General features: G+C 38.8%; 2 protein-coding genes across 5 annotated transcripts in view; one reads left to right on the forward strand and one right to left on the reverse strand.

Annotated features, from left to right (window-relative positions):
* The window catches only part of smpx (small muscle protein X-linked), a 55416-nt gene that overhangs the window by 34090 nt on the left and 9113 nt on the right, over positions 1-12213 (forward strand). The window contains exon 1 of one of the 3 annotated variants that reach the window (XM_056249089.1): positions 11540-11677. The exons of 1 other annotated variant lie outside the window; for it this stretch is intronic. The gene's annotated coding sequence lies outside the window, so the exon portion shown is untranslated. Of the gene's footprint in view, positions 1-11539; positions 11678-12213 lie in introns of those variants that run through there. One more of the 3 variants, XM_056249090.1, reaches the window with a different exon arrangement.
* On the reverse strand, positions 2927-10089 carry mbtps2 (membrane-bound transcription factor peptidase, site 2). Of its 2 annotated transcripts, none has more exons than XM_056249083.1 (11): positions 9778-10089; positions 8905-9053; positions 8225-8363; positions 7990-8093; positions 7306-7433; positions 7051-7169; positions 6796-6976; positions 6185-6279; positions 5592-5787; positions 5431-5506; positions 2927-4363 (listed from the first exon to the last, which is right to left on the reverse strand). In XM_056249083.1, exons 1-11 carry the CDS (start codon positions 9850-9852, stop codon positions 4141-4143), a joined length of 1485 nt encoding a protein of 494 aa, XP_056105058.1. In that variant the 5' UTR covers positions 9853-10089; the 3' UTR covers positions 2927-4140. The 2 variants fall into 2 exon arrangements, with proteins under 2 accessions (XP_056105058.1, XP_056105059.1); XM_056249084.1 differs by lacking the exon at positions 9778-10089 and adding an exon at positions 9589-9733.

The following is a 12213-nucleotide window of genomic DNA, read 5'->3' on the forward strand; positions in this document are numbered from 1 at the left end:
CTGAATGAGAAAGAGTGAGCCAATGAGAGAGGGAGATATGGGGGGAGGACTGACGACACAACCCTGGGCGAAACCTCATGCATCGACTGCTCTGTTTACAGTATGCAGAGAAACAGACTGACAGTGTGTCATTACACTGAGATACGCACAGACTGAGGCTCGCACGCACGTTTACATGTTTTATGGGGACCTTCCCTAGAGATTTTTATACTGTACAAACTGTATATTCTATCATCTACCCCGACACATACCCATCACAGAAAACTTTCTGCATTTTTTTACACTTAAAAAAAAAAAAACTAGTATGATTTCTAAGCTGTTTTCCTCATGGGAACCCAAAAATGTCCCCACAAAGTCTTCTGTATTGCCATTCTTGTGGGGACATTTTGGCCCCATAATGTAGGGAATACCTGAACCTATTATTTTAGTTGAACAGGTATTTTAGTGGAAACTATATAGTTAACATGGTACATTTTTGCAGGGGATATAATCGCTAAAATATCACCATCATCATCATCATCATCATCACTGTCAACTTACAGTTTGTAAATACCAGCAGAAATATTCATAGAACATTGGCATTGTCATTTGTCTAAACTGGTCATATCCTGCAGATGTGTGGTTTCTGCTCCCCAAGCTCAGCATATGAAGCCAAGCTTATCAGGCCAAACCTTCAATTTAGAGTATGGCAGAATCAAGCAGTCCTATCCATCATGCAGCTGCCTTCGCTCTACAAAAGAAAAGAGCAGATGTGACACCATGAGATCGTTGGTGCCTCAGCTAACCACATGCCCACAAGAAAAACAAGGCTCATTACCTATAAGTGGCTTTTACATTCACAAAAATAGCTGTTAATGATATGTTTAATGAATGTTGTGTTTGTGGGACAGGCACGTTACCTGGAATAGACACGCTTCTATTACACAAACACCTGTAGGGACATTCACAGTGTGTCAACACTTCTCATTTGTTTTGTTGACTAATAGAAATTCAACATAAGTACATAAGCTGAGAACAATCTCTCCCTCTCTCAAAAACCAACAAACATGCACATATATTGTACCTCTAAGAGACCTATTATCTACATACAGAATGTACACACTGATACTGTACCAAGACAGAGAAAAGACACAAACACAATGACTGTTATACTAAAAGACACAAGGATCTTTTATAATGTGTTGAAAGGATACACACACACAGAGGGGGTCCGGAGAATGAGATCTAAATAATTGTATTTTCATCCTTCATCATATATATATTTATACACAGCCAACAATTAGTTCACCCCCCTAAACTAAGAACAGACACGCATATAAACAGCCCCAAGGATTTCTAGGTGACGGTAAGAGGGGAGGAGTCTGGTCTCCCTACGCACAACCACATCCATGTGTAATTATTTTTCACTCTGAAATAGCACAGACATACAGTCCTCCGTCTTCCCAAGGGGCACATCCAAAATGTAGCATCAACACACCCTTCTTTGGAGGAAACCCTAAAAAGAACTCAGAAACGTGCACAATGAAAGCTAATTATAGCAGTACAGAGCTAAAAGAAGAAACCCTCACATGAGAACCAACTGATGGACGGATGTGCTCTACACCTCCAACAGGAAACACTTAACAAAATGCAAGCACCTGAGTCATGAAGTCATGAGTCATGAAGTCATGGACAAGTTTGATGAAGATCTTCAGAAGCAGAACTGACCAATGATAGGATGCCATGTGATTCAAATACAAACTGAAGTCAGAAACTGAATGCTGTTGCATAAAGAACTTGACAGAAGGACTTTAGGGAAAACTGCAGCTTGACCCATGAACTTCTGTCCCTTTCTCAAAGTGCGCTTTTAATATCAGAGAGTCATTGTTTAACAGAACATTCCTCAAGCCTCTAATTGACCATTTCCATGGACTGATGCTTATTCATAACAAATAATAGATAGTTATTAATACATTTCTGACATTAAGCAGATCATTAAGGTTGTCCAAAAACGATGAAAAGGCCAAGATTCCCATAAAATGAGATACTTCGGATAAAATTGGCCATAAACTATAAGCAATGTGAAAAGTGAAGCATGAGAAAAAAAGAAAAAAAAACTCAGTTATGCAAGTTCAAATACACTTGAGATGATAAATGCTGTCAAACTGACCACATAATTGCCATCGTTTTCCCATAGAGCTTTGCAGCAGGGGAAAAGAGACATGCTGCAGCCATTAGCTGACTGACAGCCACCAACTTTGAGAGCAATCCACATACTGATGTCCTTGAGAATGAAAACATGGACACACATCTAAGTAGCAGTGTCCATCAGCCAACAAATGTACTAAACCCTTCTCTGTGTGACACCTTTCCTGACATCAAATGCACCCAGACATCACAGTTCCATTGCCACAAAATAACTATATCCTCATTTTCTTACAGTCCTGACTCCACTATCAGATTCCTTTCACCCATAAAGCCCTTCTCTCCATCCCCTTTTCTCAAGATGTCATTTCACACCTCATTGGTGGCTCTTGTCAGTCACTGTGGTAAGATGTTTTTAAGATGTAAATGCATTCAGTATTACAGAGATACAGGGCTTGCTTGAAGTTCATAATATCATGGCAAATGATCCAACAACACTTGGATGAAACACTTTTCCAGAGGTCAAAAAAATTCAACATCAGATGGGATAATACTGGCATCTACTGGCAGAAAATATTCTGCAATCATTTATACAGTCCTATAAAGCTTCCATTTTAATTTTTCATGTATGAATTTTCCTTAGAATAATTCTCCTTCTGTTTAAAAGTATAAAATTCTCATTATTAACTGCCATGTGTTTTCAGACCGGGTTTCAGACGGGAAGAGGGTTCATCAGACTTACCAAGTATGTTCAGAGCAGCACTGACCTCTTTGTAAACAAATAAGTCAATGACACAGGAAGGATCATGTAAATTACTTTTATAAACGCATGTACAATGGGCCATGAAGGTGAACAAAGACAACAAATTAAAAAAAAAATATATAAGAAAACAAGCAGAAAGTACATTAAAAACAAGTAAAACAAGTTTAGTGCAGTCTGGCTAATTGTTTTTGGGGGAAATATTCACAGTATTCAGATCATATATGAACGCTTCACATGCACATTAGAGCATGTTTAGCAATAGGTTTCTCTTGTCATGTGTATAAGAGAACATTTTCAGTTCACAGCTGTGGCAGAGCTTATAACTTTGCTCAATTGCTGACTAAGCAACTAAATCTATTCTTTCAAGTTCAATAATACTGCAGTAGTATGTTTATTTGTGCAGTTTCATGCTGTGTCTAGTCACTATATTTACAAATGTATATTTTGCTCACGCTGTATGCATTGAAATTTAGATTGTTGATGCTATGCTAGCTAATGGCAACCATCTTGGACTCTATACTGAAACCTAGTGGTGTGGAAGCATCACGCAACAGCAAAAGTTCTCAGTTACTGATACTATCGTAATCGTGTCACTACTTATTTTAGGTTACTTATGTGTCTCTAAAATTGCTGAATGTACATTCATTTCATTATCTTATGTTTTTACTTTCTTCCCAAATTTCCTTATTTGGTCAAATTCTTTTATTTGGCTTTATTTATGCATGTTTGGGTTGATGTACAACGTAAAACTACACATACTTTTGTGTGTCTATATAGGGTGAATTCAGGTTGATTGGGACCTAAAAAAAAGTGTCCTAATCAACCTGAATTCACCCTACGTTAGGAAGACAGAGGCAAAACAGGCAAGCAATGCCCACAAAATCCTCCATGTATATGCGGGTTGTGTCTAGTATATTTACGTGATATAGTAGACACACTTATGTCAAGGTGTGATAATGCACAGTATTTATTAAAGAGGGCACTAATGGCGCTGTCCTTAAGTCACAGTGTAAAAGCATGCAGCTTCAAGATGATTTTTACTGCTTGTTTCTATCTGAGCTATTCAAACCTATCGATTAAGAGTTTTCTCGTGTACAGCAGCACTCTTGCCCCTCTGGTTGCACTCTCAGGGTGGGAAAACCTGGCAAGTACCAGCAAAGGTAAAACCACCCAGTCGTTTCCTCCACGAGTTCAAGAAGGGTCTTCAGTAAGCATTTCCCCCAAACAGTTTGACTGGAGGAGATGGCTAAATGTTACCGTGCAGTGACCATCCACAGGCCCAGAGCTACATTGGCCGCTAGAAGGGCACTGCCCCCCAGCAGAAAAAAAAAGCCAATCAGCTCTCGGTTGTTCCTCTCTAGGATCACAGAGCTCAACGTAGCTTCTAGGAATGCTGTGAGCATCCACTGGCCGTCCAGAGCAAAGCACGGAACAGCGTTTACCACCGCCAGGGCCCCAGACAATGACACCAGGTATCTCAACACACAAGAAGTTAAGGCTGTACATACATTTATAAATGAGGCAGTCATTACAGAGTTATTTGTCTCAGATTACTAGTGGTGCAACGGATCACAAAATTTACGGTTCGGATGATAACTAAATAAATAAACATATAAATATATATATATATATATATATATATATATATATAATGTATTGGGGGGGGGGGGTGTAACTTAGCTTTTCATTTTTTTACTTAAAGTTGACTTGAAGTTCTTCGATACCACATCAACAACTACTAGCCTAACTGATAAAGTTCAAACATTATTAAAACCAAGTGAACAGTCAGTAATAAAATAAGAACAAATGCACAAATTACAAGCAGACATGAATACTAAATAACAAAGTTAAAGTCTAAAAGTAGTATTCAGGCACATAAATTAATAATTAAGCCTAAAATTAAAATAACACTATTTGTTCAATGTAGAAATTAAATATAGTTCCATCTTTGTTAAAGGGAAACTCCACCCAAAAATTAAAATTCTGTCATCATTTACTCACCCTCAAGTTGTTGCAAACCTGTATGAGTTTCTTTCTTCTGCTGAACACAAAGGAAGATATTTTGAAGAACGATTGGAACCAAACAGTTGTTTGGCACCATTGACTTCCATCGTAGAAAAAAAAATACTATGGAAGTCAATGGTGCCAAAGTTCCAATCGTTCTTCAAAATATCTTGCTTTGTGTTCATCAGAAGAAAGAAACTTATACAGGTTTGCAACAACTTGAGGGTGAGTAAATGATGACAGAATTTTCATTTTTGGGTGGAGTATCCCTTTAAAGCTGTATTTTGTTGTTTTATAAACATTAATCACAGACCACTGTAGGAATATTAGGTGTCTGGCGTCACTTTAAAACCGAATGCACGGACCGAAAAAGCTCAACTGTTCACTTATGACATAATCGAGAGAAAACTTGCAGAGACAGGTATTTAGACATTTTTTTGTGTGCATGTGTCCGTTCAAGGGCAAGGAAACGCGAAAGAGGAATCGAAACGTTGTTTGAGCGCTATCTGATGTAAATACTGACTGTGTGGGAAGGATACTTGCAGAAAGTCTCCAGCATGACAGGCAGGTCTGGATGAAGAAAGCCCAAACGAGGAACAAAGTTGGTGAGACTCACTAAAAATAAAGAAATGATCACGTTTATAAGCAGGAACTTTTGCATAAAACTGAATAGAATAGAATAGAATAGAATACGTCTGACCCGAGTACTGTAGGTGTGAAGGGTAGCCAACAAACAGCATGTCTGCTTGTGGTGGGTGTTTGACCCGGATCAGTCTGGTCTGGTTCTCCAGAGATGGGATTAAACACAAGCTTGGGATGAAGTCCGTTTGACAGTCTGTGTTGGTACGACATGTACGACTCGCTTCAATGGTTTTTCTGACCGCCAGGCAGGCATACTAGCACGAGGAGAAAAACAGCAATAGTTTAAAGTGTCAAAAATACCAAGACTGAATTGTTTTTCCCCTTCCTCTTGTGAGATATAAAGCGTAACGGCGAATGTCAATAATGCAAAAATAGATCTGTTTTAATTTTCAGATATTATAGCTTATCACTTTCAGCCATGCAAAGCCTAGTTAGCCAACAGCAGGAACATTCATTTTCAGTTTTAATAGTCATTGACTAAATGTTCCCTGTGTTTAGCAATGAGGTGCCATTATCTGACACTGCAATGTAGTTTATTGCTGATATTAATAGGAGCAAACAGAATCTCAATATAAGTTTTATAACAGTACAAATTTGAATAAAATTCCCAAAAACTAACTAGGAGCATTTCAGAAAAGGTGTCCATCTTACCAATTTGCTCTCCACGTTATTACTGTAAGAGAAGCAGAGGTCAGTCAGGCTGTTGTTCCCACAGCACTCCATAGTGCCATCGAGACGTTTGAATGCTGAGTGGAAGAAAAATCAGAATGAGCTAAGAAATATTTGTAATATTAACTTAAACAGCACAACTTTATTTACACCATTTAAAAAGTTTGGGGTCAGTAAGAGTTATGTCTTCAAATCTATTGTGCATTTAAAGACAGAAATATTATGAATCATTATTCCAATTAAAAATAACTTTGTTCTATTTGAGCATATTTTAAAATGTAATATATTTCTGTGATGCAAAGCTGAATTTTCAGCAGCCATTACTCCAGTCTTCAGTGTCACATGATCCAATTGTAATATGCTGATTATTATCAATGTTGAATCAATATTATCAATATTTTTGTGGAAATCATGATGCATTTTTTTCAGAATTCATTGATAAACAGAAAGCTCAAATGAACAGCATTATAAATGTCTTTATGGCCATTTTTGATCAATTTAATACATCTTTGCTGAATAAAAGCATTCATTTCTTTAAAAAACAAAATCAGACCCCAAACTTTTGACCGGTAGTGTATATGGCAGGTCAGTACCTCTTCCTGCCATCCAGCTGTGCTGCAGTTTGGCAGTGTGAACACAGTAGCCCGTCTGAGGATTATGGGATAGATGCGGAACGCAGTTGTGCCAGTCTTGGACTCCCCTAACAGTACAGTCCTCCAGCTGGGTAACCAGATCTCCTAGAAACAGCCCACGGGGTCCACTGGACGGGGAACCCTGTACAACAAACCTATCTCAGACGCTAAGGACACAGTCGAAACATAAAACTTAAAGATGAAAGGTGATCTGACCTCCACCACCTCAGTGACTAGCGCCCCTGCTCCAGTGTAATACAAGGGGAACAGCAAGATGGGCAGCAGGAACAGGAAGCTGAGGGCCACAACACACAGCATGAAGTTGTGCCACACACCTACACAAAGACAGACAAAGTGGAAAATGTTATGCTTTTATAAAGGTTGCTAGAGTTATAAGGTTAAAATAAAGTTTTATGAATTGCATATGAAAGGCTCGCAAAAAGTCATTGTGCCTGGTTTAAAAAGTCTCACCGGCGCAGAATATTCTGAGCTGCTGGACTGGAGAAATGAGGTTCAGATGTGTGGTGAAGAGGTCCACAAACGCTCCAGGATAAACCACAAACATGAACATGCCAAAACCATTCAACCTCACCTGCTCCCTGAGAAGAACATGCAGAAAGAAACTGAAACAAGCTTCTTTCCAAAAGAACACACCATTTTTTTCAATAGTTTTTCAGGTATAACCAGCATTATAATGGCACAAGCCCAGAAACTCACACTTTGCTTAAATTAAACAAAAACTTCTGAGAAATGTACAAGTCAAATGGGGTGAGATTTGAGTTTGTGACCCGAAACTTCTAATAAACCTTTACAGTGACTCAATCTCAATCTATCACAAATGTGCACGCAAACTACAGACAACTTAAATATAATACGCAAGTAATCTTCCTAGAAATTGAGACACTATAAACAACCATAAGTGACTCTTCTAAAAGTAAACAAAATATTTGCATCTATGCAAAAATCCAAAGATTCATTCTTGCAAATTTTTGCTCCATTAGGGCACATTTTCATCTTAAAGCTGCTATGTAATAAACGAAATAGCATAAGGCTTTAAAAGTTCTTAAGCTTAAATTCTTTATCTTATCCTGGCTAAATGTGGGATAAGTAAGTGTTAAAATGTTCGATGCTGCACCTTTAAGATGATCTGTTTACCTCAGTGCTGCCACCCCATGGCCAAACTCATGTATGACTCCACTGACCAAGATAGCGATGAAAAAATAGGCCAGTTGACTGACAGGAAGGTTCACACCAGGCACCTGATAATACAACAAAAGACATGACCGGGATGATGAGGATGAGCACAGACGGTTCACACTGTTTACCTCAGTGCTCAAAGAAATGCACCAACATCACATACTGATTCCCTAAAGACCTCTTCTGCACTCACCACCACTTGCAAGATCTGTTCGTGGGACCCCTCCGGCGTCTCTGCCAACATCTGACTCAAAGTCTGCAGCAACGTTTGGCTCAGGAGAACCACAGATCCAAACATCGCCAGAACCCCAAACACCATACCAGCACTGAACCTGAAACAGATGTGCAATACATACATATATTATATATATACATACACAAGTTGAAATAAGATTTTAAATTCTGGATTTTTAATTCTTTCTCTATGATGATAGAGCAACAAAAAGAGAGTGATTGTGGATATGATGGTGTGTGTGTGTGTGTGTGTGTATGTGTGCGGTGGGGTACCCATAATGCCTTGCTGTAACCAATGCTCTCTTCATAAGCAGCTTAAGATTTTTTTAGTAACTAAAGCTGTAAGTCCTCAAAAAAATTAAATAAATATCATCAAAGTGGATTTAATGCGTCAACAGCCACACCATTGGAAACCAAAACAGAGCAAAATGTCTTATAGTACATAATTAAAGATGTTATTAGACCTATCAGAAAATATCAATGACATGATCCACGTTTCTTCCATTCAGAATCACAGAAACAAAGTACTGACAGGTTTGTATAATACAGCAATAAAGGTTAAAGAGCTCATGATAAGCATCACTGTCATCTAAACATGCAAAATAACTGATTTGAGGACAGTAATGACAAAACTCATACCAGATGTACAGAAAGCGAGGGTTGAGATGAGCACATCTGGCAAACAGACGGTTGAAGATGCCTGTGTGCCATTTGATATGGAAGGGGGAGAGAGTGAATCCGTTCGAAGATAACCACGATTCATAGCGGCTCTTCACTGAACTGGACGACTGAAGGTGAAACAGAGAAAAAAAGATGGTTAGTTAGGATGGGATAGGGTTTTATAATCATCACCCTTATAAAGAGGTAAAAAGGTAGTACAATATTTTATGCCAAAATTAATACACTAGTTGCTATATTTATTCTTGCAACAGTATAATAATATGAGATCTCATTTAAGACATACAAAGTTATGTCTGAAGCCATTTTATACTTAAATTATTGCATTAGTGAGAGTAATTAACTACTACTACTACTACGTAAGAAAACTAACTAGGTACAGTTATGCTATGTTAAAGTAATAAATCAGATGATGATACAATGGTACTTTGAGATATACAATGTAACTAAAATTATACTGGTATTTTATATGCTACTTCAAGGTAAACCGTGGATGGTAGTACCACGGACACGGTAATGCCCCCCAAAAAACATGGCACAGGTCAAAACATGCCAGTATCGAGGTACAATGTCCAAAATATTTAACTTTTTTTGTAGATGAACATATGTAAATACAATGGTACATAAATATAGCAATAATCCTACCTTGGTATTACTGCCATAACATACCATTGTTCTTCTTTACATGGTAAAGAAGCCGCTCTTATCATCTAATGTTCTTGACAAATTAATCACATTCGCATTACAAAGGATCAATTATGACAAATCCCATTGTTTAAGCAGGGGATGGGGAATTGACTCTCTTTCGTTAGCTCAAGTTAAAGATCCGCCTACCCGCAGCAGCGTGTCCGCTAGATACACGGTACACCACCCGCCCATCACACACACCACCACCGCTATGGGAATCATGACACACCGGGCTGCATGCGTCTCAAGAACGTCCAATTCCAGAGATAAACGATCGTAAAATTCCGACTGTCAAGCACACATGCACGGTGCACAAAACACCAGTGGAACGTCGCTTCCGCGTTTGCGTGCATTACGCAGTATTGCTAATCGAGTCAGACTGTTTACTTTTGTCAGAGCATATAAGTGGCTCACAGTCACAGAGCAATCGAGCACGATGGGAAGTTCGACTCATTTCCGCGAATCGGTTCTTTTGAACAGACTGTTTAAAATTATTTAGTGAGGCTTTTACTTAATCGCGGTTTCATCATAACAATATCCTATTGTATTTTTTTGTGCTTCAGGTCATAAAACAAAGTAATTTAAATAGGTCTAATAACAATGTTAATGTAGCCTACGTTTACGTAAAAAAATACTAAAGTCCGAGTGTGTTGATAAATCTGCCTAAAGTGACACATTTCCAGTATGATTTTATTGGTTCATTGCAGGCTACGTAAGTTGTACATCCGTCTAATTTTCGTAAAAGTAATTTTTTATCCCTTCAGTCAAAATGTAATTTAACTTCAAATGCTCACTATCAGCACTCTCATAGGTTCTCAACATTACCAATTGTAGGCTACATGTCGGTTCTTGGTTCAATTAAACGTCGGTGAGTTTGATGCATTGGAGTCGATATGATTTGATCCTATTATTGAACAAATTGTTTAGTCCTATTCGTGGATGTATTAACTCCCCAGTCAGTATGTTTAGAGTGGGCTTTATATAGCCCCAAAAAGGAGAGCAAGAATTTTGTGAACTGCTTCAACTAATTAATTTGAAAGATCCTACACAAAAAAAACGACTCAGGGATCAGGCATCGCTACTTCACAATGCAGCTAAAAACTACATGTGCTTTTTTATTTGCATTTGCTGAAGCATGAGATCACATCTCATTTGCACCATAGACATATCTGTGAACTACTCTTTAGTTTCCAGCTGAACAAACATGCTCTTTTCTAATTTGGACTCTCTCTCTCTCTCTCTCTCTCTCTCTCTCTCTCTCTCTCTCTCTCTCTCTCTCTCTCTCTCTCTCTCTCTCTCTCTCTCTCTCTCTCTCTCTCTCTCTCTCTCTCTCTCTCTCTCTCTCTCTCTCTCTCTCTCTCTCTGTGTGCATTTTGTACTCACAAGACCTGCCTTTAAATGTGCAATTTAATAAAGATGTAGCCTATCAGGCATTACTGTTTTCCATGCGGGAACCAAGCCTTTCTGGGTGGGAGTGATCTTGTCTGCCCCTCAGGCTTCAAAAGGTTTTATTAAATGATTTATTATCTGAGATGGTGGTCTATTGAAAGCAATTATTGCAGCCTTTTATGCTTATTAGAGAGGAGGCCGCTGGCTTCATAATGCATGTGCCCACAAGGACGGATTATAGACAACAGACACCGAAAGGACAGTCTCGTACTGCTCATTATGACACTCAACTTTTATGACCTGCTAATGAACTTCAACAATATTTGCGTTGTTCAACCATGCATTTAGCCACTTTCAAGTGGGATCTTTGCATTGTTACATGCACATTAAAAAATTCCAATAGGCTCAAGAGATGATTGCCCGTTTTAACCATATTGATAATTATTTTATAATGTTTGACCTACGGTATACTGACTGGCCTGATTAGCAGGAAGTTTGTGATGCCAGGTGTAGGGAGGAGAATTCAGGTAAGGATTTGCATAGCTCTGCTGTCTGTAGAGAACACCTTTCCCATCAGCTCTGGCTCCAGTAGAGCTTTACACTCAGCATTGAAGGAACTGGGTGAGCAGGATCACACGCCAAGTCTGAGTGGCACCAGGTAAGGACAAAATATGTTTTTATAATCTTATTTTCTCCGTTTTATGTTTGTGGTTTGATATTTACCCTTGCAAATGTTAAGTTTAGTACAGTATACACATTTAGTGCAATAATATTTAGCAATTATGCATTTGGAAGACGCTATGCGACTTGTGCATGCAAAGTATACTGTACATTTTACTAGTGCGCTGAAAGTGAAAGTGACATGTGAAGGCCAATAACCCAGGAATTTGTCCTCTACATTTAACCCATCCAAGTTAGTGCGAGCAGTGAGTGAACACACACATTGCAAACCATGAACACACACTCGGAGCAGTGGGCAGCCATTTTTGCTGTGGCGCCCGGGGAGCGATTGGGGGTTAGGTGTCTTGCTCAAGGGCACCTCAGTCATTTCCTGGAGGTATTGGGAATCGAACCCACAACCTTCAGGTTACCAGTCTGACTCTTTAACCATTTGGCCACGACTGCCCCCAAACCCTTGGTTTTGGTGTTGCTAGCACAAAGTTTAAGAACATTTTCCAGGGAAATTATGTGCGG

Source organism: Rhinichthys klamathensis, unplaced genomic scaffold (assembly GCF_029890125.1).
Source record: "Rhinichthys klamathensis goyatoka isolate OS25496 unplaced genomic scaffold, OSU_Roscu_1.1 h1tg000059l_1, whole genome shotgun sequence".
Lineage (NCBI taxonomy): Eukaryota > Metazoa > Chordata > Actinopteri > Cypriniformes > Leuciscidae > Rhinichthys > Rhinichthys klamathensis.

Coding starts and splice junctions, on each gene's coding strand:
- mbtps2 (XM_056249083.1), bottom strand. CDS start 9,852: ATGATTCCCATAGCGGTGGTGGTGTGTGTGATGGGCGGGTGGTGTACC. Junction 9,054..9,777: donor TAGCGGACACGCTGCTGCGG/GTAGGCGGATCT, acceptor TTTCACCTTCAG/TCGTCCAGTTCAGTGAAGAG. Junction 7,170..7,305: donor GCTCAGAATATTCTGCGCCG/GTGAGACTTTTT, acceptor GTCTTTGTGTAG/GTGTGTGGCACAACTTCATG.